At 40.2% G+C, this 27,644-nt stretch overlaps 1 protein-coding gene across 1 annotated transcript in view; it reads right to left on the bottom strand.

The window, feature by feature from the left end:
- The window catches only part of LOC136762253 (lysophospholipid acyltransferase 2), a 96,338-nt gene that overhangs the window by 10,762 nt on the left and 57,932 nt on the right, over positions 1-27,644 (bottom strand). Inside the window, exons 4-6 of the mRNA XM_066716224.1 lie at positions 14,215-14,310; positions 9,136-9,191; positions 2,243-2,297 (exon numbers count right to left, since the gene is read on the bottom strand). Coding sequence (XP_066572321.1) covers positions 2,243-2,297; positions 9,136-9,191; positions 14,215-14,310 — 207 coding nt within the window. The remainder of the gene's footprint in view (positions 1-2,242; positions 2,298-9,135; positions 9,192-14,214; positions 14,311-27,644) is intronic.

Consider the following 27,644-nt stretch of genomic DNA (forward strand, 5'->3'; position numbering starts at 1 on the left):
CGTCTGGTGTCTCTCTGCCCCGATTCGCACACGCTACTCCACTGCTCTGCTCCCTCCACTGGCTCCCGATAGCGGCACGCATTCAGTTCAAGACTTTGACCCTCACCTACCGCTGTCTCGACCAAACTGCACCAAGCTACCTTCAGTCACTCGTCTCTCCATACATCCCCTCCAGACCACTGCGCTCCTCCAGCGCCAGAAGACTAACTCTGTCTCCTCTCCACTCTCCTTCCTCCAGAGTCTGCTCCTTCTCATCCCTGGCCCCTAAATAGTGGAACGACCTGCCCACCGAAGTCAAAACAGCAGAGTCCTTAACCTCATTCCGGCGCTTACCCAAGACGCATCTCTTCCGACAGCACTTGTAATATTAGTCCTCTATCCCTGCTAGATAGCACTAGATAGCAGTTTTATTTGCTCCTCGCGTTCTTGATTGTTTTCCTCCTTGCTCCCTTTCCCGTAGCCCTCGTCTGTAACCCTATATCTTGACAGCACTTAGCTTTCACCGTCCAGGATGTAGGAAGTCTCTTACTGTACTTGTGTAAATTATAATTGGAATTTGTAAAATGTATTATTTTGAATTGCTATGTTTTGAATTTGTAATGATTGATGCCTTGTACTTCTCTGTATTTTTGCACTTATGTTGTAAGTCGCCCTGGATAAGGGCGTCTGCCAAGAAATAAAAATAATAATAATAATAATAATAATAACTGTGGCTTGTAATGAACACTTATATCTGTTTTCTAGGGCCCAACATATTTTCCAAGCCTTGTGCCGTCATTGCAGTGTTAGCCTCCCATTCACATCCTGTATCAACAGTTTACTTGTCGCTTAAGGAAACATATTTGTGAGCTATTTATTATGTAAGAAGACAATAGGATAGGAAAAAAACACTGAGCAACTACATCTCCCCAGGCACACAACTGCACCAAGGGGGGAAATTATTTCTACTCTAATTGTTCAGTTCAGCCCCCACTCACATCAGCTATGGTCTGCGTAGATGAGATGATGGCAAGAGATTTGACCACCTGATGTGGTTTCCCATGTTTGCACAGTGATTGGGTTAGTAGGTACACATGTCTACACCCTCTTGATCTTTTACTGCAGACAATTTACAGTTTGTTTTCTGTGCCTCCCTTTATCCACTTCTGTTCTGTATTTCACAATTAAGCTTTCATTCCTCACCTTTTTCCTTTCCGTTATTTTAAAAAATGTCTTCAAATCTTAGTGTGGAGGATTCACACAGATACCTGCTGTAACCCTGTCATGTAATCACTTCTGTAAATGCGGCTACCTTGATTGTTGACCTATTTTTCTGTATAATTAAACAGGATTTCACTCATGGAATACTACAGTAAAAAGGGCAGTGAATACAATATACTAAGTGGGATTATGGTTCCTAACTGTTATGACCGGTTTCATGACACTTTCAATTCTGATCTCTACTAGGTGGGAGGCCAAGAGATTAAAGTCACTCTAGTTTCGTCATGTCTGGGTATTTTTAGACCACCATTGGCGGATACAATTTTCCTCAAGCATTTCCCTGTGTGAAGACGGTTTCGATTATACCATCCTTTCTCTGCTTTTCACTTTGCCCTCTTTATCTCTCTCCCCGTCCCCGTCTCCCTGCTCTCCCCCCCGATGGTGACGGCTTCCTGTGTAAACCTTGGTGACAATGCACTGTGTGAACGTGCCGTTTCCTTGGCAACGACTGGGCATCCTATCGGGGTGGATGCGAGGACCCAGTAGTGACTTCTTTCAAAACTAAGTCGCTTGTCGTCTTTATGGAAATAAAAGCTAATGAAAGTCAGTAGCAGAACGTTCTATGAAGTACCCCCTCCCCCCCTACTGCTGGCATTATAATTACATGAAAAATGCATAGATGCGTTTAAATGTATTTTTCATAGCTGCAGGGCACATGCTTGTTCTCAGAAAGGATTGTCAATCTTTCTTTAAAATACTGAAAGTTTGTTTGACCCCTGCAAAACAGTTTCTGCAACATGGTTAAAAAAATGAAGTTTGGGCTGCCATGCAACACTGTATAGCACATTTATCATTAAATATTGATTATGACCTCAATTAGAGAACTTTAATTTGGAGAAAAATGCAACATCTGAAGAGGTCTTATTAAGAAAAAGCTACTGAAGAAAACTAATTTTGTGAGCAATTTATAGATGTCAAACGAGCGCACAATGGAAGAACCTTTTTTCCACCTAAAAGAAAAAAACATACCTTTAAAACATACCTTACAGCTAGGCTTCTTTGACTTGGAGTCAGCTGTTCTTCTTTCCGTGCCATCCCTTTAAAAGCAGAGCAAAACACACCGGACAGTTGGTTCAGCTCTCTCTGCAACTGTACTTTTCATAACACATCAAGCAAGTGAGATTTGATTGGTTGGAAATACCCAGCAGGAGAGAGTCATAGGCAAGACAAACAAAAGGTGTAACAGTCATGTACAAATTCTGTACTGTCTAACCCTGCTAGCTTTCATCAGCCAGATGTCTGATTTACAAATGATCTGGAAGGATTTCTACTGGGACTATAAACTGCTGCATCAGTCACTGACAGCATTCGTGTCATATCTTTTGAATTCGGACTCTTTCACCGGCACGACTAGAAAGAAACAAAAAGACAAAACCGATTTCCGCAAGTGGGATTATCATTCTGTAATGCCACAAAGCAAACCTCTTGCTCTTCGATCAATCAGACCTGCCCAATGTCAGAAACGCTTTCCTTGATTTGTCACATGAGGAGAGAAACAATCTAGAAGGGGCCTTGCTATTGTAGGCAAATGTGCTTTTAGGGTTAATGAAGTAAGCAACAGACATAGAACTGATAGGTTAATATTTATGTTTTTCCAAAATCTAAAGCATCCAAAATTGAAACCAACAATCACATGGCATGCCTTATCTGACTGGCACTGCCTATGCCTCACCAGTATCAGACAGCTTCCAAACACAGTTACTTATTGTGAGGTGTGATGTCAAAATCTGTGAGGAAAAGAACCCCCAAATAGTTTCCCATAAAAGTTTTGTTCGCCCCCCCTGGTCATATATATATATATATATATATACACATACACATATACACACATATACACACATATACACACATATACACACATATACACACATATACACACACACACTCTTCACAAAAAGGACTTGCATTACTCAAATGAGACGTCATTCAAGATCGATACCATTTTGAGATGCACCTCATGTTCTGGAGTACATCCCAAACAAAGAAAGGCCATCCATCTGCGTAATAAAACGTGAAAGCCGCATCACTCAAGCAGTGAGTGCTTCAGATCAGATTTAGATCTGTGTTGGATTAGATAGAGGCACTTTGCATAATTCTGAAATGTGTCCTAGTGTGAAAATCACTGTTGAGGAGCTCCCAGCATTACACCAAATTCCCAATCTATGACCAAAAAATACCAGTGAGTAGGAGAAAACAGACATTTTAAGGCATACAGTGCTTTAAAATTGCCTTCATGTCCTTTAAATGTCCTATGAAAATGAATGTTCAAATAGCACCTTTCTACCAAGGGCTGAACAAAGTTACAAATTAAATCAATGTCTAATATTCAAATGACCTATACTATCTATAATTGCTTTTTTCTTTTCTCTTGGTAACAGTTCCTCTATAAATGCTGCAATTTCTGTAATGCAAATATTGTAAATATTAACAATAATTTCTATCTGTTCCAAATTTAATGCTAGCGCAGCCTGATTTTTTTATTTTTATTTTATTTTAGGTAATGTGACCAATACAAGGGGGACAAAATGATCAGAAAGCTGTTAAGAATCACTCAGTGCTGTAATCCACAATGCATCTTTATTTTAAAGCTATTGCAAATCTGCTTGGTTTTATAGCAGACTGCATCAACAAGCTCTCAACCTTTGATCCCATTTCCAGTCACACTGCTGTCTAACGCTTCTTAATAGGGTGTTAAACTTACTCAGTACTGTCTCACTAGTCTATGCAACGAGAGTCTATCATGCCTCTTTAAAAGCAAATTTTACATGCCTTCAGAAATACTAGCGCAAAGTTGGGATTTATAAATCCAGATTCTTGTTTTTTTACTCAACTAAATGCATTATTCATCTAGAGTATGTGCTTTTTGCATTCAATGGATCTACATTTTGTGTATTTTACTATATACTGTGCAATGTTTTTTTTTATACATTGTTAATATTACAACAATCTGGTCCCTCAAAAGAATAGATTTGAGCTGAGGTGTGAGAGATGCAGCATGGGAAGGATTTCTCACTTCTCAATGCGGTGCGAGAAAATATCCACACAGGAGTTTGCAACAGCTGGCAAGCAACAGCATAAACTTAACTTATTACACCAAGTTCCCCCGTTGCACAGACAAAATTAGATGAGCATCTAGATATAAATATTTTGATTTCCATGCTGTTCAGCTACACTGGTTGGATTTCATATGCTGAACGAATTCAAATATGAAAAGTGAAGGACTGTTTTCAATTTCGATGGTATTGTACATTTGAACATTCATTAAAGGTTCTGAAAAACAGTGATATTAAGAATTGTTGGAGCTCTGAAACAAAAGCAAACTAAGATATTTTTGTTCTACTTCTTCTTGAACTGTGCATCACCTTGTATTTGCTAAGGCAGGCATATGGCAAAAGCTTGACAAACAGTATAGGCAACACTGCTCACACTGCAAGAACCTCAGATCAGAAACCACAGTACACGTCTGCATAGAAGCTTAAGAACTCAAAACAGCAGAGAAAGGACAGCCACACTTTTACATGCAACCTGCTACCTTAAAAACATGAGCCCGCCCAACTTGCACACAGCAGAAACAATCACACTGCTGAATGGCTAACTGCAACTGTGCAGGTTTGCACTTTTGCGAATGCACCTGGCACAGCAGGGCTTAGGAATTTTCTAGCAACCACTCATTCAGCTTTACATGCAAGACATCGGCAAGAGTATTCCTCACACACCAAAAAGGGAGGTCAAACTGGGGGTTTCTGGGAATGCTGAACACCATCAAAGTGCTACGAGGCGGTTTACTTATGCACTAGCTTATGGGTTTATGTCGAGTTGTAAAACATCATTTGATTCACAGTAGAAATCCAGGGTGGCATCAGAAGCAACTGATCAAAAACACAGGAAAAACTCCTCTCAACGTGGTTAATATAATGATTGCGGTGTAAATTCACACTCTGCAGTTTCCCCACCATCTCCAAAACATGACCACTTGAGCACAAAGGGAAAATCTTTCACAGACTTATTCATGGGAGACGATTCCTACAGTCAAACATGCCTGCATCAGTAGGCATGAAAAGGGCATGTTTACAAGCAACACACAGCCTCACACGCTTCTGACACTTGGTTTGGATTATAATATATATATATTTTTTTATTTTTTTTTTCTTTTTACCCCAAGTATGAAAAAAGGAAATATAACCTTGTGGGGATTTGACTTTACAAACCCATTCCTCCAGACAACTATTCAGAGGCTTTGACAGGGAACTACTGCTCTGCTTTCCAACCCTATGCCAGCATTCACAGATGAATGATAAAGTGACTGTTATATGGAGCTTGACTACATCAACCAACCTTTTCAAAATGTGCCGAGAAAGCCCTGCAATACCTGTGTTCACCACTGTTTTTTTTGTTTCTTTTTATCCCTGCAGTTGAATTACAATACAATTATTAATTAAAAGAGTATGTTATACAGCAGACAATGATCCTGGAGACTTTAGTTATTAGAGTTCACTTGACAGGGTTTTTCTTCACAGATTAATTGGCCAGTGAGATATTTCACTTCAGGGAAAAAGGGTCACAGGGACAAAAAGGCTCTGCGCAGCCCAGAGAAGCTGGTGGCACTGCCCTTCAGTTCAAAGTCACAATAGGAAGTAGTCGCTTGCGAGTCGAGTCTTTGCTCGGCACAGTGGGATTCTGAACCAGGCTGTCTTGAAAGTTTGCACCTACTTTGCACCGCACACAAAGTGGCACAATGACAATGAGTCATTCTCATACGAACTCTCATTAATTGCCTCGAAACAAGAGTACCAGCCGGGCTTTGCGCTCATACTGCGCTCTCTTGAATATGCATGACCAATTCCATGATTTTCTTGTGTATGCGGAGTAGCATTTCAATTGAGCAAACTGTGTGAATACGGAAAATATGTCCATTTGTTTATGTGCTGAACTGAAGATTTCCTGCCTAGACAGCATCCTTCAAATACGATGATTCATCTAAAATTTTGTATTTTATTTTATTGAATGATTATTTTAATGAACACTGTGAGCCAGTCTGATCTATCCTAACGGTTGCATAGTCATTTCATTCTTGTCGTCTCTTTATAGGCATGGTCCCCAACTCTTTTTGGCATTTTGGAATAACTGCAGATTAACAGGATGGAGTGAGTGTTGTTCGCTTTGTCTATATTTTTAGAAATGTCAACCTCACCACCTTCAAAATCAGATTTCACTTCAATGTCCCTTCTTCTTCCTTGACATGTTCCTCCAACCCTGCTCAATAAGCGAACCACGAAGATAAAGTAACCTACTTGACGTACAGCTTTACCTAAGATGGTTCTTGTCTTCTCCCTAGCAGGTGCTCACTCAGAGCTCTGGTGTTTATCTACCAGACAGGGCGAGAAAGAAGGTCTATGGCTGTGAATTTGAATCAGACAGGTAGATTTGAATAGCCACCATTCCTGTCAGACAGATAAGCTGTTCTCTAACACTTTCACTATTTTATGATCAAACAGCAGGGTGAAATGAAGTCCTGTTCTGTTTGTCTTAGGATAGAACTGAATGTGCAGCTGCAAATGTATTTTCTTTTCATGCAGAGATGGCATTCTGCACCTTATGTCTGCAAGTATGACGTGCGAGAGAAGCACAAATAATTTAAAGGTTGACTGAAGAATCTGGGCTAGGTTTCAGGCTCTGGGTTTCTCTTCAGAAGCAGTTTATTATAATACTACACTCAAGTGCTGTTATTCGTGCTTGTAATGTGGATGAATGCAATGCAGAGGCTCAATTTCAAAGAAATGTCTCAGCAACTTGTAAAACTGCAGCAACAATGACATCCTTATTTATTTATTTTTATTTGTCGTTATCGTGAATGAAAACATTTTTGTTGTTTGTTTGGTTTGGTTTTGGAACACAGCCCTGAACAATTTGGCCCACCCACAGAATGATAATCACACATACATCTGAAATCTGAAATGCCATCTTTGCGCTTTACACTCCATTGCTGAGCAGGTTCAAGTACAACGTCTGAAAGCTTGCGGAGAGTGGAGTAAAGGATTAACCTTGCTTGGAGCTAAAAGCAATGAAACGCATTCTATAACATAATAGTTGTTGTTTTAGTATGCACTGAGTACGTTCAGCACAAAATGCGACCTGTTACCTACCCTGTGAAGTGCATATCAACACAGTCAATAGGAACATTAGGCTAAAGCACTAACTATAGCAGCTTACTTCCACCAGTTCCAGAAGCTCAGTGTCAACTAATCTTCTGGGCTCTAGGTCCAAGTAAACGGATAATCCAAAGTGAAATGATAGAGACTGAAGTAATGGTGCAACATGTATAAATATTAAAAGCAATATTTAAATTCAGTTTGAATGCAGATGTAAAGCTGCTTTAAAAAATACTGACTTAATAAAATACACTTCGAGGAAGAAAAGAATGCAATTAGATGCACCATCTCTTCCATTTAAATTGAGCGGTGTTCAAGCATTTGCCTGCCTTTAATTAGGCTCAGTACCCTTGTGTCTGTGGAGTCTCAATTCACACCCCGAGTTTAATATTGCCGAGTACTGAAAAGAGCAATACTAAAGAGCAGCCGCGCTGTCGGTGTGGGCTGCATTTCTGTACCGGACTGGGTCACGTTCACAAGAGAAATTCAGCAAGGCCGTGAACTGCGCAACAGTCTCCGAAAAAGCAGGCGGGAACGGCATACTGAACTGTAGGCTACACCGAACTTGAATTTAATATGAGAGCTCTCATCCTCGCCGAGAGAAAGATTTAATGAGCCCCATAAGATAAGCACCATGAATGAGAATACATCAGTTTAAATAATGGGGCAAGGCTGGAATAGCATTATACAGGGGGACAAGAGCAAATAAAGAGCTTTCATTATACACTGGTGATGTTAACCTCAAACCACAGACGGATAGATTGGTGTTCACTTTTTAATTAGTAGAATGAGCAAACTTTTCAATTTAAAATGACTTGGGGAGATGAAAACCAATTTATTATCTGGTCTATTTACCAAAATGTAAAAACAAAAAGAAAAAGCATAAGGTGTCTAAAGCTTTTGATGGCTTTATGTTTGAGAATCCCAGACTTGCAAAGAGACGTATGTATTGCAAGCACATTAAACCATTACAGCCGTTGTTAGGTGAAAAAAACCCTGTTGGCATGGCATTTATGCTTGACAGGAAAAAAGGTGAGAGAAAATACATTCATTACTGAAAAATAAAATGGTAAGCGTGTGATTAAATACTGTCAGACTGATACAACAGGAGGGCAGGGGAGGAAGAGAGGCGTTGATTAGTTAATTTACAAAAGCAATAACCAGATTGCTGAAGTTCAACACCATTTTGAAAACATTTATCCAACTTACAGTGTCAACTACGGAAAAAATAAACAAAGCAACACCCAAACATATGAGCCTGCTCTAATTAGGTTTTACACTGTACCTGTAAACAAGTGACCCATTTGTCACAGTGATTGTGCATTTTCTATGTATTTAGTTTAAATAAACACTGTGTGATTCCTTTACAAAATTGATTAATGGGAACCTCGGAGTGTTTCTTACCAGGGCATCACATATTGTTTCTACTTACCAGAGAGGTTATAAAAGATCAGACAACAACAAACAGGTACATGGTATGCCTTATTTTAGAAATTATGATTATCTAAGCATATTCCAACTTATCTTGTCGAGGGGTCAGGTAGGGACTCTGAGTGCATCTATGCTAGATCACGGAGGTAGTTTGTATTCTGCAAACAAGCAAATCTGTGACCAATTTGAAACCCGCTAGGCACGTCTGTTTGTGCACTTCGATTGAGCTGAGCAGGGGAAAGAAGAACTAACAAAGAAAAATTGAATGAAGATTTTCTCCGCACATCCATCTTACCGTCATGAATTTCAAAAGCCAGGCTTGTGATCTTCTGCGTAATAATCATCATTGGGCTAGAAGAGAAACAGAAAATAGCCATGACTCGACTAGTGTGTGACAAAAGATGATTACCATTTCAGCTGCACCAAGAAACTGACAAACTGTAAAGCATTTTCTGCAACTTCATCTTCTGCGAGAGTCACAGGACAAATTAACACTCAGCTTGCTGTTGGAGAATGTAAAATGGTATCTTGCTTCTGGGGCATGCCTCACCAAAGACACATCCTAGCCTGGATTAAATCCAAACTTTGACCCCTCCCGTCAATTGCAAATAACAATCCCATTACTTGATGGTGGGTTTGCAGTAGGTATAAGCAAGAGGCATCTGACAAGAAAAGGCTGCCAGCAACAAGCAAGTACTGAGTTTATGATTGGCAGTGGGATGAAGTTTGAATACTGGCATCTGCGTTTGATATACTAGTGTTCACAACTTTTCACAGGCTAACACTTGTAGTTTTCTGGTATTCAACTCAAGCTTGTTGTAAAAATTATGACAGTTAGACAATTCACTGATCTTTATTTTATTATATTCTGAATTACAAATCCCCATGGTCTGAGATTGTGTGTCACTGACTAAGCCTCAAGATTTCCCTTTGGCAGGCTGTTAATTAAGCCTTTATATATCTTTAAACATGTAATCCCATTGAAAGCCATTCAACAGTAGGGGCTGGCCTGAGACTGCAGATAAAGAGATTCCACCCTCCTTCAGCAGGGATGAGAAAGACATAGTTCTCCCAACTTCACGGTTAAACCAACCTGCTGGTCTTTACAACTGCAGGTTGAGTGTTCCTCCAGCCCAGCTACCACATCAGTCAGAGGATTTTAAAAGAGCTACAACTGCTAAAAGGCTGAAACTGCAGTGAGTGACCAGTGTGTGATGATTAAATCGTACCATCTGACCTGGGACACCTGTGTGCTGCTCAATGGAAACTCCAAGCTAAATGTCTGCAATAACATAGCTGGGATTGGAGAACAGCTTGATCCAGGCTTAGGGCACATTTTGAAATCTGGGCAGAAGCCTGGCCTAAACAAGTCAGTGCAGTTTGGCACAAAAGGTATATATACGAGACATCTCAATTCATGTAACTGATTTCATAAGGTGTATGAATCACAGTGCAGTGAATAAATCTACATTTTTAAAAAACAAACTAATCTTTATTGACTTTGACAGACTGGGACACATTTCTAACTCACTTGGAAAGGAAACATTTGTCCATTAGCTAAATGTACGGCAAGAAAAACAATTGCCGAAAGTCTGCATTGAGAAGTCAAACAAATATGGTTGACAGGATGAAGGGAATGCACTCCCAATTGAACTTTTCCAAAAGCAGAGTGGGTTGCAGTTTTCAAAGCCATCTTGAGTTATTTTAGCCAAAGCATTAATGGAACATTAATTTGACAAAAAAAAAAATAAGGACAGAGGAAGGGGAGGGGAGGGGGTGATTAAATGGGTTTTACAGGCTGCACCCAACATCAATAATTCTTCTGCAAAGTTTGCACCAACAACTGACATATTATTCATACATATATATAGTTTACATTTCTGTCAAGCACAAATCTGTTAATGTTGTGAAAAACTCATACAGCAAGTAAATCATACATTTCTAGATTAGAACGAGGAATAACCGAGGTTAGAGTCTGCCATTACTTCATAAAACTGCTAAAGAGCACTTCCAAATCACGCTCTTAAACCAGTGCACTTTCATTCCTTACTCTTGTTTATTTTGTAATCCCCATAAATATGACTAGAGACTATTCTTGGTTTTTGTTTTAAATGTAAAACAACACCCAAAAAAGACAGCAGATTTAAAACTGGATCATATTTCAGCACTGTTAAACCCATAACAGTGTCTGTCTCAAATTCAGCACAAACGGAAATCAAACTCTAAGCAATCAAAGGCACGTCTGTGAGAGTCAGAGCAGCATGCTTCAGTAGTATCCCGTTACTTAGCAACCAGCGCGGCCGAGCCTGCAATCAGAAGTTCCCGTCTGTTTTTCATGATTATTAAAGAACACCAGGTCCTTGTCCACCCACACAGATCTCATCGGGGGTTTACCGTTTAAACAATGCTTGTAACAGTGTGCGTGCACTAAATTAAAAGGTCAAGATGAAGACACGAGGGGATGGATGCCATTAATAGGTCAAAACAGCTAGCCAATGGAAAAAGAAGCAAGCCGAAAGACTGATACTTGCACCTGTGTTGCTTTTGCAGACTACGGCCATCTAGGTTGCAATTTGGAACATTTTGGACTATTTCCAAATGCCTCTTCATTACCAAGACCAAGCATGTGGCTACTGCAGGACCAAAGTAAATACTGGACTGAGTATTGAGTCAGGGACGCTCTTGTGAGTTGCCAAGCTCACAGTAAAGGTCAGAGCAGAGGAGACCGACTAACTGGCTTGCTACAGTATACTAGCAATGTGTAGCGCATTCTTGATTTCAAAAGGCGTCTTTTTAAAAAAGGGTGTATATCATGAACACGTTCCAGTTACTTAAAGTCTAAATGTACATATCCTGTAATGAGCGTGCCAATTTCTCATCCAGTTTATCCTTTTATAGTTTTTTCAAGATTACTCAATTAAAATTGAACATTCTGCAAAGCCTTCAAGAGGGTGCCTTTTAATTAAATGTAGGGGAAGTGTATTAGAGTCACACAGTCTAAACAAATGAAGAAAATGTGGTGCAACTGGAGTCGTTCAGCTTTTGACCCTAATGAGCTGCCTTTCAACATCGCCTGGCAACTGACATATATTTTTATAGTGGAATAGCCAGAAGCAAAGAGCACATATACTACAAAGTACAACATTGCTTTTTCACGTAAGTTTACAGAGTCAAACACACGGACACAGCTACAGGGCAATTTGGAGTAGCCAATCAATCTAAGCAACCTGTCTTTGGGATGTGGGAGGAAACCAGAGCACCTGGTGGAAGCAGCCACAGGGAGAATAAGCAAACTCCACACTGGCAGACACTCAAGGCCAGTTTCAAGAGTATGCTATTCATTCATTATAGTTTTGATTTAAACAAATGATGCACTTGATCAAACTCAACAGCTAGTTTATTCATTGATATGCATATATATTCAGGTTTGAACCTGCTGCAGGATAAGTGTACATTAATGAATTTGAAAATGTCAATTGATTTCAAAGTTATAACATCTAAATCACAATGATGATAATGTACTTTTTCTTGCATTTTAATTGGGGTAGTGTGGGATTTAATTCCAAATTGAAATTCTTGGTATTTGCACAATCTATCGACACGCAGATTTTGAAGATTTAAATATTTGCTTTTATTGAAAATCATCTAATCATCACAAAAATGGAAAAGCTCACTGCTAGCAAAATTATGTAAAATAATATGATTAATACTTACTGATCACTGTGGCCCTAAATACTTTACTTAAATTAGATCACTATTATCCATTGAAAGATGCTAGAAAAGATTCTAAAGAGCATCCAGGGTGAAACTTGTTTTGATCAACCTATAATAATGTACATCCTTGGATAAGTACCCAAAACAAATCATTACTTTTGTCCTAATACAAATCCTAAGACAGGACAGGTTAAAAAAGTTCCACTATAACTGACCTATAGGTCTGGAGCAAGTCAAACTTGGACCGATCCACGAATCGCAAATTCCGCACACATACAGTACCAAATCGAGGTTCCATTTATTGTGGCACCTTCTACTGCTCACAAATAATGTGATGACTACAATTGCAATTTGCATTTCGTGGCAAGTCTTGCTTTGGTCGCGGCCCAAGACTATCACTGCTGACAGTGGGTTTGGCCACAGAGCAGCACCCAAGAGCAAGGCTGGGGTTTGGTGGGTACGAGTCTTGCAAGGTTCACTTCACGGCTCTTGTATCTTGCCAGTCACCTGTGAGCCGGCAATGTTATCAGTTAGGGTTGCGTCATGTCTCCTCCCCAGAAGCTATAGCTCGGCTGAGTGCTCCGTGAACTACAAGAAGGAGATGGCTTGGCAAGTCTGGTTTCTAGGGACGCACATTTTCTGCCTAAATCCATCCCGTCTGTACAAGAGTCATTGAGGTGAACAGAGTGGATACAAATCAGCCATCCCAGACTGTGAGGGTTTAGAATAGGATTTATAATAGTAATATCGACGTAAATATGGTTAAAATAATGTCTGTGCTTCCGTGTTTAAAAAATGTGCCTACAGTTCAACTATCCTCCTTATCTTTCTCTTGCATGCAAAGTCATATCTATACTCCAGTACATTAAGCTGATGACGCATACGGGATTGCAGGACATTTCTTAGAGAATTCTCTTTCATTTTTTTCCCCCCTCTCAGAAAATATTCTGAAACTATGGCCTAGGCCGAATCAAACCTTTCCCCTTCCCGCAAATCACAAATTAACAAGCCTGTATCCTATCTGGTTCAGTATTTTCTCGACCAGCTTGAACACCACTGAGTAAAATCGGAGACTGCTCAAAATGCAGCCTATACAGAACGTGTTTTTCAAATGATCAACAACCAAGGCGTATAGAATAAAACTAACCCTAAAAATGTTCTAACCTCCAGCCACATGCAAGTCCTTTGAAAGACAGCAAGCTATTTATACAATTGAGATGCATTCATTCAATATCTGATAGTAACAGCTCAGTGCAGTGAATATGGCTAGAGACAGATTCCATTGGCAGGATTAAGTCAACATGCAGGGATGTCTGTTGCATAAAAAAGTTTTGAATGTTTAAAAACCTGTGATTCTTAATATGAAAAAAAAAAAGTGCAATATAAAAGCTAAAAATTGATTTCTTTTGAAGGATTTATGAAATTTCACTGAACATCACCTCCAGGTGAGGTTGAATAAATTAGGAAAACAAAAAATAAACAAGAGGCGGAAAAAAGGAGAGGAGGATGACAAAGGAGAAGAAAGAAGGGAAAGAAGAAGAATTCAGGAGTTTTCAGGGAAATGGGTGTCACAGATAAGCCTGTTTCACACTCAGCAGCTGCTCTATGGAAGGAAGGTCACAGGAAGTCAAGTAAATTAAGGTTCGGGGCAGGGTCTTACCCAGTGAAGTCTGCCGAGTACAGTCCATAGTCGAACACATAGACCCGGGTGATCTGACAAAAACTGAGGTATCCCAGAGCGGCTACAAAACAGTATCTGGAAAAGACCAAACCAACATGTCATGGTGAGTAAAATCAGAGTGAAAGACAATACCTTGTTCATTTTTAACATTCCCCAAACAGGATTTACCCACAGTCTGTTTGACAGTTGTACATGCGTGTGTGTGTGTGTGTGTGTATATACAGTGAGGGAAAAAAGTATTTGATCCCCTGCTGATTTTGTACGTTTACCCACTGACAAAGAAATGATCAGTCTATAATTTTAATGGTAGGTGTATTTTAACAGTGAGAGACAGAATAACATCAAAAAAATCCAGAAAAACGCATTTCAAAAAAGTTATACATTGATTTGCATGTTAATGAGGGAAATAAGCAAGATTTCTGGCTCCCAGGTGTCATTTATACAGGTAACGAGCTGAGATTAGGAGCACTCTCTTAAAGGGAGTGCTCCTAATCTCAGCTCGTTACCTGTATAAAAGACACCTGTCCACAGAAGCAATCAATCAATCAGATTCCAAACTCTCCACCATGGCCAAGACCAAAGAGCTGTCCAAGGATGTCAGGGACAAGATTGTAGACCTACACAAGGCTGGAATGGGCTACAAGACCATCGCCAAGCAGCTTGGTGAGAAGGTGACAACAGTTGGTGCGATTATTCGCAAATGGAAGAAACACAAAATAACTGTCAGTCTCCCTCGGTCTGGGGCTCCATGCAAGATCTCACCTCGTGGAGTTTCAATGATCATGAGAACAGTGAGGAATCAGCCCAGAACTGCACGGGAGGATCTTGTTAATGATCTCAAGGCAGCTGGGACCATAGTAACCAAGAAAACAATTGGTAACACACTACGCCGTGAAGGACTGAAATCCTGCAGCGCCCGCAAGGTCCCCCTGCTCAAGAAAGCACATGTACAGGCCCGTCTGAAGTTTGCCAATGAACATCTGAATGATTCAGAGGAGAACTGGGTGAAAGTGTTGTGGTCAGATGAGACCAAAATCGAGCTCTTTGGCATCGACTCAACTCGCCGTGTTTGGAGGAGGAGGAGGAATGACCCCGAGAACACCATCCCCACCGTCAAACATGGAGGTGGAAACATTATGCTTTGGGGGTGTTTTTCTGCTAAGGGGACAGGACAACTGCACCGCATCAAAGGGACAATGGACGGGGCCATGTACCGTCAAATCTTGGGTGAGAACCTCCTTCCCTCAGCCAGGGCATTGAAAATGGGTCGTGGATGGTATTCCAGCATGACAATGACCCAAAACACACAGCCAAGGCAACAAAGGAGTGGCTCAAGAAGAAGCACATTAAGGTCCAGGAGTGGCCTAGCCAGTCTCCAGACCTTAATCCCATAGAAAGTCTGTGGAGGGAGCTGAAGGTTTGAGTTGCCAAACGTCAACCTCGAAACCTTAATGACTTGGAGAGGATCTGCAAAGAGGAGTGGGACAAAATCCCTCCTGAGATGTGTGCAAACCTGGTGGCCAACTACAAGAAACGTCTGACCTCTGTGATTGCCAACAAGGGTTTTGCCACCAAGTACTAAGTTGAAGGGGTCAAATACTTATTTCCCTCATTAACATGCAAATCAATGTATAACTTTTTTTAAATGCGTTTTTCTGGATTTTTTCTCTCACTGTTAAAATACACCTACCATTAAAATTATAGACTGATCATTTCTTTGTCAGTGTGCAAACGTACAAAATCAGCAGGGGATCAAATACTTTTTTCCCCCACTGTATATATATAAAATGTACAAGCGCGTAGCCATCCACAGAAATCTTGAGCAGGTTATAAAGTATCCCACCCTTTCACCTGCCTCATCTACCCTCTATAAAGCAGCCATCCCACCCTTGGTCAGTAATAACGGCTCAGTATTTTTAAAAGGTCTCATCGGTGGTCTCCATGGGAGGTCAAATCCGCTGCTGTGACACCCAACTTTCAAGAATCATGTGTGCAGCGTGGAGAGTGAATTAGAGCACAAATAAGCAATGTCTCACTGGAGTGAGCTGCAGTTATTCCAGGAGTGGGGGGTGGGGGCTTCTTCCGAAGGGGGCAGTGATCCTCCCAGCAGGCTCCGGGGTTTCAAACACGTGCCAGTGTGTGGAGATACGTGTGCACCAGGAGCACCAAATGCCCGTGGAGGAGGTCAGTGCTCGACCAAGCAACAAGACAACATCCTTCTTTCAGATGCAGAACTATACAACTCTTGAACTGATCGCCAGCTTTACAACACGCAATAGACTATGATGATTTGGACCTACGAACTACACAATACGGTTGTGTGTTGTACGGATTGCACAATAGAACACCAGCTCACAGTTTTGACCATTAACTGCTAAAAGGAGCTCTATACAGTACAATAACAGAGATCAGTGTAGTCATTTCTATAAAACACACAGCTATAAAGGACACCAGCACGTGTGGCTTGTGTTCATGGCCTGTGAAATAGATAAACATTCTTGCAATATGCTTCATAATAGCCTGGGACTGCTAACACTCCTAGACTATCTACTGCCAAAGACCAGTCTGATGGGGAAACACTCATTCAACCCAGCATTGCACTAAAACCCCTGCATAGGACTTGCATTTACACCAAGCTGTAAAGTGGGAGTTAGAATCAGAAGCCACAAAGATCCAATGCTTTCAGTCCAGGCTGAAGGAATAAAATAGATTGTGGAATAATGTTTTTGAAACCTCTCAAACATGTTGGTTGGTAATGCTTTTGAAAACTGATTGGTGTTCAACTGTTACTCATTGCACAGCCCGGTAAAAATTAAAAGGTTGTCAATGAAGTAGTTTAAACAAAGATGCAGAAAATAAAGTCTCATTTTCCTTCCCTTGAACAAAAGTCTTTTCTTCACGTTTTGTCATCCAGACAGCATCTTGAATGAAATGAAACTGCCAATTATACAGTAACTCTAAACAGACGTCTATTTCTTAACTTCTGCAGGCACCAGGCAGTGATGGGGTGAAAATAGGGGGGTTTGTGTTCTTTTTTGCTTGAGTGTTTTAAAAAAAAAAACAGAACAGCAGCTTTGCTTTCTGACACTGAGACTCTGTGTGCTGGTACAGAGAATTAATGCATGCCTTATTGTTCCTTTTCCTATACTGTAAAGCAGATTTATAGCTGTAGAATCCGCCAACGGAATTAATCTCCCTGGTTCTTCAGCGTGTGGGAACCGTGCAGATGGACTGCGATTTTACAAGATTTTCCAACAGGCCACATGAGCTCACACATTTTACTGAAATAAAAAATAAATGTTTTTTTATTTTTTCTTAATATAGAGCTGTCTATGAACCCAAAGTGGCAGTTTATTAATCAAATATATTCAATCTAAAGTGCATTTATACTTTTGCTGTCGATGTGGATGGCACGGTCGCATTTTACACAATTGCCTTCTTTAGCTGTGAACTGAAAAGCTTGACATCTATTAAACTACCTTGCACCTTTCTTACTCATAAAAAGCACCACAAGTTCAAACACTGGAACTAAGAAATGCATTTCCCATCAATCATTAGAACTGCAAGGATTATTAAGTTTGTCACAACAAAGGGAAAAAAGTCAGTTCCATTGTCTGAAAAAGATCTAAGAACTGCAAATTCTCCTTTTCCACAATATGTTTTTTCCCCCCATCAGATTTGAACACACTCACATTATTTTTCTACTTTGTTTGCACACTTAAAAATGTTCCATTGCATTGTAATCCCTGGTAAACTTCATAAACTACTTGTGTTTTACTTCCCTTAATACAAATGGAATAACATACAATAAAAAATAATCTTTATTGGTTTCCTTCTAATTACTTCTACAGATGCCGATGTGACTCCTAATAAAGAGGCATGTAACAGTTCAAAGTGAAACAAATAAACCTCTCTCCATTGAAATATGCATGAGCAGAAACGAACTGCTGCTTTAAAAACAGTGCCTGCTGTCCTACATCGCTGGCATGGTCTCCTCTGCATCTTCAATTAACTGCTCCCTGCAATTCCCTCTGCATGGTTTTTGAAGAACGTCACCTTTCAACAGACAGCTGAGCTGCTACACCACAATGCAACCTTCCCTGCATAGCCTCCTTATATAGCCCTCGCATTTGCTGCTCAGGGATTTCCCCAAGATCAGTTACACATGGGCACATCATGTGGCTAGCACTGCCTATTATATAAGACTCTAGAATTGTCTATTATCTAATGCTGCAATAAAATAAAATAAAAAACATTATATAAAACATACAGGGGAAAAATTCAGGTGATGCCAAATATTTCTGGAACTTTTACCACTAACTTCAAAACGTGTATATACATTTTAGCAACAGACTATCAGTTTTCTTTTAACAGTTTGCCTAAAACAGTGACAATCTGGAAATCACACAGGCGAACAGTGCCAACTTGAAATTCAGTACAGTGCCAGCTGTAACCGTGGGATGTCAACAAGTAGCATACTCTTATGAGCTACTTAATTTGGACACACACCTTGGACTCTATTCTGTTTCAGCACTTCTTCTCAGCTTTAAAGCTTGGCCAACAAAAAAATACAAAACAAAGTCAATGGGCAAACCAACCTTTAGATGAACAGAAACAAACAAAAGCAACACACACACTTTACCCCAGGGAATGCTAAAGTCCTTTACCCACTGAATTAAGACTTACAATAGAAGATATAAATTAAATTCATTTTTTTCTGCAAGCACTCCTAGACAGAATATGCATTTGTATGTGTTTAAGTAGATGCATTTGCTTACAGAGATTCTGCTTGTCTTGATGAATTAGCCCAGCACTTTCCTGACCTCGTTGCCATGCTTGCACGTGCTCTGCTGCAGGTTTGCACACATCTGTAAGCAGATGGGCCTCCCCCACACAGCGCGCCTGGCTAAAGCACCCTTTGCTCAGCCACTGGCAAACTTCAGGAACGCGGTGAAATCGGGGCTCTTCTAAGAGGATAAACAGGAATCCTGACACCCACGCCTCCTGCTTTCAATTTATTTAGTAACTAAAAATATCCACTCTGGGTCAGCTGCCAAGGTAACATTAGTACTCTTTTTCCGTTGTAATTTTAGTTGGTATTATTTTTAAATCTTTCTGCTTCTGAAATCTCAAACAAAAACATAGCACAATGCACGCCAGCCCTGCAGACATGTTTGTTTCTTGCTGCCGTAATGTTTATTACAGTATTAAAAGTATTTTTTAAATGTATCCATTCATATACATCATACTTAGAGATGAAACTGTAAAACCACCAGGCTTCCTGCGTGTCTATCAGTCTATTTTCCATTTTAGTTTATAGCTATGGCCCAGAGTAAATTATTACACTTATCTTCCAATCTCTTACGGCAATATCCCATTTCAAGTATGCCTACACTTCTCTATGGATAGATCACTACATTTTCTTTGGGGCCAAGGTAACTCATCATAAAGGCCTACCATGTATAAGGGACAACAGTTTAATGGAAGTAACCAGCAAAAAGCCAGTTAAACATATCCACCTCTCTACCAAAATTTTTTTGTTGTCGTAATATTTTTAGTGTATGTATAACCCTCCCAACACCCCTACTGATTGAGTTAATTCCCCAGATTACAATGAAATGATTTGCAAAACTAAATATACAGGGAAAAGGCACCCTGGAATATTCAGCAGGGATATTAAAAGCTCAGTGAAACCTAATGAAAATAACAAAAAATACAAGAAATAGCATGTATATTTGGGCTAAAGGCCTATTTTACTTTCGCTCTTAATATGCATTATCTCAGATTTTAGTGTCCCACACCTACCCTCATTTGTTCACACTGTGGAAGAGTGATCGTATGACGGAGATCTAAATGAAGGACCTCTTATCCAGTTTACCTGCTATGTAATTAAAAGGCCTTTTACTGCGAGCTTCTGCTTCAGTCTGTCTGTTGCTCGATCTGATGGCGTATGTGCCTCGCTTTTCTATATGACCAGCTTCCGAACACAACAATGTGAAATTAATTGAGCCAGATATTTCAGTATTCCCTTAACAATACATGAAGCACAGTGTGTACTTTATGAGATGCATGCTTAACATTATGATAATGGGATGCAGTCGGGTCATTTATAAAAGACTATGTTCTTGCGATGTATTTATTGGATGCTGTCCTTACAGTTCAGAGAGGATGTGAAGTGACATGCTTATTGCTCACAGACGGCTTTTCAGCCGACATAACCCAATTACAGCTTATTCGTCCCTCTCGGCCCAGCGCTGGGTCAGATTTAGGTTGACTCTTTTCATTCCATGGCTCCTCATTCATCAGTTTTACACGAGCATGATGATTTCATATTGGAATAGAAGTTTCCTTTTCTTTTGCCAGTAAGTTATGCCCGTTATAAAGTCATACAGATTCGGATGAATAAATCTCCATTCCCTCAGCAAATTCCCTACAGGCAAGGTGTTCTGGAGACTGCAGATCTGCAGTGAGATTAATGAACGGAGCTCACAGAAAGAGATGCGTTTAAAGGTTACTACACTTTTACAAAGTTCTAGTGATGTCTGGGAGCTTTTTAATTATTTTTTATTTAGGGATCTTGATCTTCAGTATTTTTGTCAGTATTCTTCAACCTCAAAGAGGTATAAAAGGTGCCAGAGAGACTCATCCATCCCAGCTGACATCACATTTAGCAATACGGCTAGACTTTAAAGTGCTACTGAACTGAACTGCATTTAGATATCTGCCACTGCCACACTTCCAGAGACCGATGACAAATGTTTAGGCATCTTACCTAGTCTACAGGTCTGCCGTGAATGCACTATGCAGAACCTGAACTTCCTTATGCTTGCCAAATGAAAGGTAGTTACTTTACAGAGTTGACTGCCTAAAGTAACACCAGGATTGTCATTTTAATAAATTTGAACCCCTAAACCCCGAACCCCATCTTAAGTGATTTCAGAGGCAATTTTCTTGTGTTACACAATCGATTTAGATTTTGCAAACTGTTGCAGAAATGGAAACTGAAAATCCAAACCAAAGCTAGCTTTCCCAAGATGCCCAGATGACATCACAAGTCCCAAGTGTCCCAGAACTTCTGGGTGTCTCCCGTATTTGTAAACCACACTCCATGTTCCCACAAATCACACCAGGAAACTATGAAATCCAGTAAAGCCTTGCTGTATTTTGAAATGCTGTATCAGAGTTCAGGAATTAAAGGTAACAACTCTGCAAGAGGTTGACTAGCTAGAATATAACAAGGTTCATTGTTAGTTTTTGCTAGTGTGTCTGTATTAACAGAAAGTGTATGCAAATTATGTCTGAAATAGGAAACTCAATTCATTTGCATAGGAATTGGTTAGATCAAGTCTATAAAAAATAAAATCTGTGTTGGCATGTCAGATCTTAAACCACGAATGGGCAGTTATGTAACCATGTCATGTGGTTAATCATATGAAATACTGCCCATTCAAATTAAAAAATAAATTTCAATAAGATGTCCCCGTGTGAGTTACACATTCAGTTTTACCTGTGAAATTTGCAAAGCCTTATTGTGAGAGTTCTGCTCATTGCTGACCCTGGGTCTGACAGGCCTACACATAGCCTAGGCCTCAGGTAACCATCTCGTTCAGAAAGAGGGAGTTCAGGGCTGGGCTGCTGCAGACCCAGTGACTGACACGCCACATGCTCCTAAGCACAGGTACAGTTTAACTGTAGTGGACAGCAGGCCGCAAGACAATGTGAACCCAATGTAAAGAGCCTCTTAACAAAGACGGTTAGCATTCTGCCTGACTGGCACATTGATGTCCTGTCACAGCAGATCCCGACCTATCCCTCACCTTTCCAGCATGAACACACCCCGGGCTTTTGATTCCGACTTGTATAACAGGCTGTCAGGACCACGGGCTTTCATTTGTTAATCTGCCAACATCTGCCAAGCTCACACAAATATCCAAGGCAACAAGAACCATGTCACCACGAAAGCAACAAGACACAACCAAGATGGAGGCCAATGCATACTGCACAACAACTCCCACGGATGATGTACACTTCAGCATTCGCACAAAGCACCCAGAGTGCTTGCGCAATACTGCTATATTATCCATCTTTGTGAAACCTTCCCAACTGCAATGGAATCAAATGCTGAGTTGCAGCCTGCTGCACCGGTGGACACATTTGATCTCTACAAGATGTTGCGCTGAATTATTGAGAGGCATGCCAGGCAATTCAGAAGATGGAGGTGTAGCAATAAAAGTCTGACACGGATGCCTTTCCTGGAAAGTAGACTGCTGCTCGCAGCGGCAGCTGGGCAGACGGCAATGGAGACATTTAACAAGAACTGAACTGACAGGAAGGGCTCGGGGGCTCCCACTGATTCATCAAACCAAACACCCAGGGGTGAAGCACATGGTCACCCACACGCATCCCACCGAGACACCCAACACATTATTATTAATGAGAAGGAGTCCAAACCGACAGGCAGCTTTTTATAGTCTGAGGGACAACAGGACAAAGCTGGCCCACAGCCAGCAGTGCTTAGCAGTAACCGTTTCAGCAAAAGATCAGAACAGTGAGTGGCCAAGCAGCAGAAAAATAAATCAATGATAAATAAATTGTCCGCTTCATTCTAAAAACGTTTAAGACGAGCACTATAAAAATAATTAGGTTTATTTAATAGACGGACACTTTAGGCACACACACACGCACGCACTGCGCCAAGCATCCCTTAGGACTGCTTTCAAGGAGAAACCGAGAACTCTGGGATGTTCCCTGTGGGGCCGGGTATCTAGAAGTTGTGTCGCACAACAAGAACATGAGGAATCTGAGGAAACAAGAAAGTCAAAGAGGCTGTGGTCTCATATGGAGGGAGATTCAAGAAAAATGGTACTTGATTAGAATTACCCTACAGATTAGACCCATGGTAAATGACTTATTCTGCTCTGGGTCTGCCATTGACACGTATAATTTACTGGGAAAGAGTAGAAAAGTAGTAGTGGCTACTTAAGAGGTTAAGGCTATCTTTAATGTGTAAGGCCACAGGTATCTCTCCACATTATAGTGCATTATGGTTAAAGCATGTACAATTTGTTGCTTATCTATTTATACATTGTTTGGCCCCTATTTAGGTTTAGGAGTACAATACAGAATGTAATCCTTCGGAATTAAATTGATTAAATAAGTAAATGCATAGATAGAGATAGAAAGATAAATAAATAAAAGATACCCAGGCAGCAGATGTAGCCTAAATCCATTTCTACCAAGTACTTAAAATGCACTTTTTCTTTCTGAAGTCAAGATGCCATCATATATATTTCTAAAATATTTTTTGACAGTTCAAGTGACTTCACTGTTTGCAGCTACATGTATGTTAATGCAAAATGGCTGAGTGATTAAAAACGGGAACCTGCCTAATGGAAAACGAGCAGTTCGTCACAGATATTTCAACTCATCTGATAAATGTAGGGAGACGCAGAGCAGATTGGCATGCAGCTAATTGAAGCCATTTTTCTGGTTCTTAGGAAGATAAATCAGGATTCACCACTCAGAGTTGCTGAGCAACCAAAACTATTCCCTCAAAACAGTTATTCTTTAGAGGTCAGCTGCAATTGGTCAAGACAGTGACACTGAAATGCACATTTCTACCGCCATAATAATTTGATTTAAAACTAGTCAGCTGTGAAATTACTAACTTTCACTAATAACGGATTACTTTTAACTGCCTTAAGTAAAAATGCTGGGGTCTTCCTAACAAGTAGTGGTCTTTTTCAGAAATCGAACGGCAACCTTGCTGTTGGATTTAGCATGCCTTTAGCACCCACATCATTTTATTACGAAATAAACTGAATAAGAAGAGAAGAAATTCACCTTAGTGGTCCGAGCAAACAATCAAATCGCTCTAAAAACACAGTTGTAATGTTTTAACATAACACCCTTTACGAAACGTGCCCCTGTAGAGTTTCTGGCATGTTTTCTAAAGCATCTTTTGGCTTTGACCAAGGCCAGAGCGTGTGAGCAGTAACTGACTGACAGTGCTTTCAATCTTGAAGCTTCCTTTCTGCTAAGCCTTTGATTCTGCCGTCCAAGGCTCATTATAAAGACCAGCTTTACGGATCTGCATCTTGTGTAATTCTTGCCAGATGGGTTCAAATGGCTAATTGCAGTCAAGGGAGACAACATCAGAAAAAAAGCACTATTTAATTATCAGCATTTATAGCTACAACTTCTACTCTGAATTACTAACGAGACATAAGATCACAAATTCTGGAGGGTGGAATGATAAACTAGTTAGTGTGTTTACTTAGCAGACAAAACGGCATGCAGTTACCCACAGAAGGAACTAGATTACTCAGTGGGGGGGTGGGATTGTTACTGTGCATTGGTCCATGGAGGTTGCAGCACCCCCTGAAGTTAAAGATTTTGCTTGAAATAGGGATCCAAATGGAAAAGGGAATCTAAACTCAGCTTTTACATCTCAAAAATCCACCAGGCCCTTTGAAAAAGCAGTCATTGGACATAATCAAATCTAATCTAATCAGAACATACCATCCTCATGTGTTATTTTTTAATTTCCCATGTATATCTATGGATTCTTTTTTGTTGTCTATATTTATATGTAAAGCACAAGAGTCAATCTACCATGAAAGGTGCAACTGAAGTTCAAGATCGAGTGATTGCTCCAAAGCTCCTACATGCTTAATCAATCAGTGTGGCCGATGGGTCTTCTGACTAGCTGCTTTCCCAGGATGGCTCACTCTCCCTGTACAATGGGCTGGCACCAGTGATTAACAACTAGACAATTCTTTCATAAGTCATACTGTGAGACAGGGGAGACCCAGACTTGCTTCCATCCAGTCCTAGGGTGCACCAAGAATTGTCTTTAGTGATTGGAGGGTGGGTCAGTCTGGGATCCATTACAGGATTCGTTCGTTAGAGCAACACTTCCATGTTGAAGACGTTCTCAGCTAATAAATGTGCAAGTGGACTTGTCGGTAGTGGAAACTTATTTATTCACATCTGCAGTCGCTCCCCTCACCACTGAAGTGAGCCATAAACCAGTTTGTTGTGCTCACTTTCATTTTCTATGGAAATGTATTTTGTCCATCGGGCCATTTCATCTTACTGCTGGCCTCAAGGGGATTCCATCAACCGTACTAAATGCTGTCGAGGAATTTCATTAATGGAAAAAGGCAATGCCGACCTTTCTAGCAGCTAACTTGCTGCCTCTCTCTGACCGCCAATACTGCCACCTGGGTCCCTTTTCAAGTAAAATAAAAACTACAGAAGCCTCACCCTGGTCAAAAAGCCAATGCTTGTATTTATATATATAAAAAAACACTGGGTAGAAGACTGAATAGCATGGCCTACTATAGCTGAAAATTAGGAGGTTCTGTATCTGCTTCAACAGTATATTCCACATCTCGTTCTATATCGTATTGGTGGTGTTTATTTTTGTGGTTCTGTCGGTTTTATTGAAAGATAACCACTTCTCAAGCAAAAAGGCAAGAGGGAGTGAAATGGATGAGAATTATGCCATCACATCATCTAACTGTTCAACACCACAGTCATCAATTCTTAGTATGTATTTAATATTTAATCCCTGTTCGCTTCCCAGATATTAGCCTCGAGATGCCCTTTGGGGGCCTTTAGTGGAAAACTTAGTGGCAGTATCCTACATGAGCCAAAATATATATACATATATATATATATATACACACACACACACACACACACACACACACAAATACTCACATTCAATATACAAACATTACAGCACACAACAGTTTTATATGGCAGCAAAAAGGATTAAAAATAACAAAAAGCATGGCCAAGCGCTCAAAGCTCCTGGTGGCTGAACGCTTCTCAGGAATGGGCGGTAAAAGCCAGCTGGGGAGGGTTCTCCACTGTCGAGCAACTTCGATGCTGGCGTTAACTGCTCTGTCTATCTCAAATCCTCCAATTTATGTGGTAGACAGGGAGCTGGCATTCTGTGATGGCAGGGTGAATGGTTTTGACGCCATGCGGGTTAGGCAATTCTTCTCACTCCTCCCAAAGAGGAATGGAGGACTTATCGTCCGAGATAAGCAATTCAATATGTAGAGGTTATACGATCTTGAACAGTATGATGTTCAGTAGTTTACGATCATTAAAACTGGCCCTTAATCTTCAATAAGAATAAGTATAGCTAAACCAAATCAGGAGGTGGTCTCTTAAACCAGTTTGGATTTGAATTGATGGGCATGTCACAGAATTTGCATAAGTTGACCTAAACCCTTCATTAAAGTGAAATAGCCACTCCAACAATACTTTATCATCATCTTTGCAGTGATAACCGGTTAATGAAAATGTACTGCCATCAGCTGAATTTTCATTTGTACATTCTTTCATTTATCACCATTGAAAAAGAAAATCTTAAATATCTTGGAAAAAAATATGTCTGTAGTATTGTCCTTATCGGCGATGGCACTACTGCCTTAGTCAATTTGTTATTCAAATAATAACAAAATCAGGCCCCATTTGGCTTTTTGTGACCAGCTTATATTTCTTCTATAGATTTCAATATATTGAAAATAAGCACTGAAAGGTCAGTAAGCCACCATTGGGTTAAGTAAGGCATTTTTAATAGACAGAGCTTTAGAGGTCATGAGTGTGCTGACAAATATGATGCAAAATACTCCAATGGAAAAAGTATTAAAAACTTTCCATGAGTACGCAAACACAAAAGTAATAAAACTGCTTAAAACAACCAAGCATAAATCAATACTACAAACAATATGAGAAGCTGCATCATCTAAAAGCAAATAAAGTGCAAAGTGATATATTGTTACTTTTTGCCAGTGAGCAGGCTCTAGGCTACACGGTCTACAGGGACAGTGTAGTTTAAAAACTTCAGTTTGTCTTTTGGTCAGCATGCAACCCCTAACAATTAAGAATTAACAATGCAGGATGTTAGAACTGCAGTAGGAATGATATCTTCATTTTCTACCAAATTACACGTCCATGTCTAGGTTTTAAAAACATCAGCATCCCCTCCCCCACAGTTTTAACAAAACATGTGGCAATGGAAAACAAAACAGGCATATCACCTGCCTATATTTCCACCACTGCTTTGAGGGACAGCTCTTCCCGTCCACACGCATCAATGCATGTCACGCATAGAGAGGTCTACATGAAAACAAAGTGTGTATGCCTACCGAGACCAATGTTTTGCGCTCAAATTAATAATCACAGGTTCATAAAAATAATAACCCTAAACAACTCCCCATTCCTATACGAGATGCATCTCTTATTTTGGGCTATTTATAAAAGGAATCGAAAATCTGATTTTAAAAACACACATACGGATATGAAAGATCTTATTCTTCATGTGTGCGACACATTTATAATTCGATAAACTGGATGAAATTTTACTCTGATTAAATCTCACACAACTA

Source organism: Amia ocellicauda, chromosome 1 (genome assembly GCF_036373705.1).
Source record: "Amia ocellicauda isolate fAmiCal2 chromosome 1, fAmiCal2.hap1, whole genome shotgun sequence".
Classification (NCBI taxonomy): Eukaryota; Metazoa; Chordata; class Actinopteri; order Amiiformes; family Amiidae; genus Amia; species Amia ocellicauda.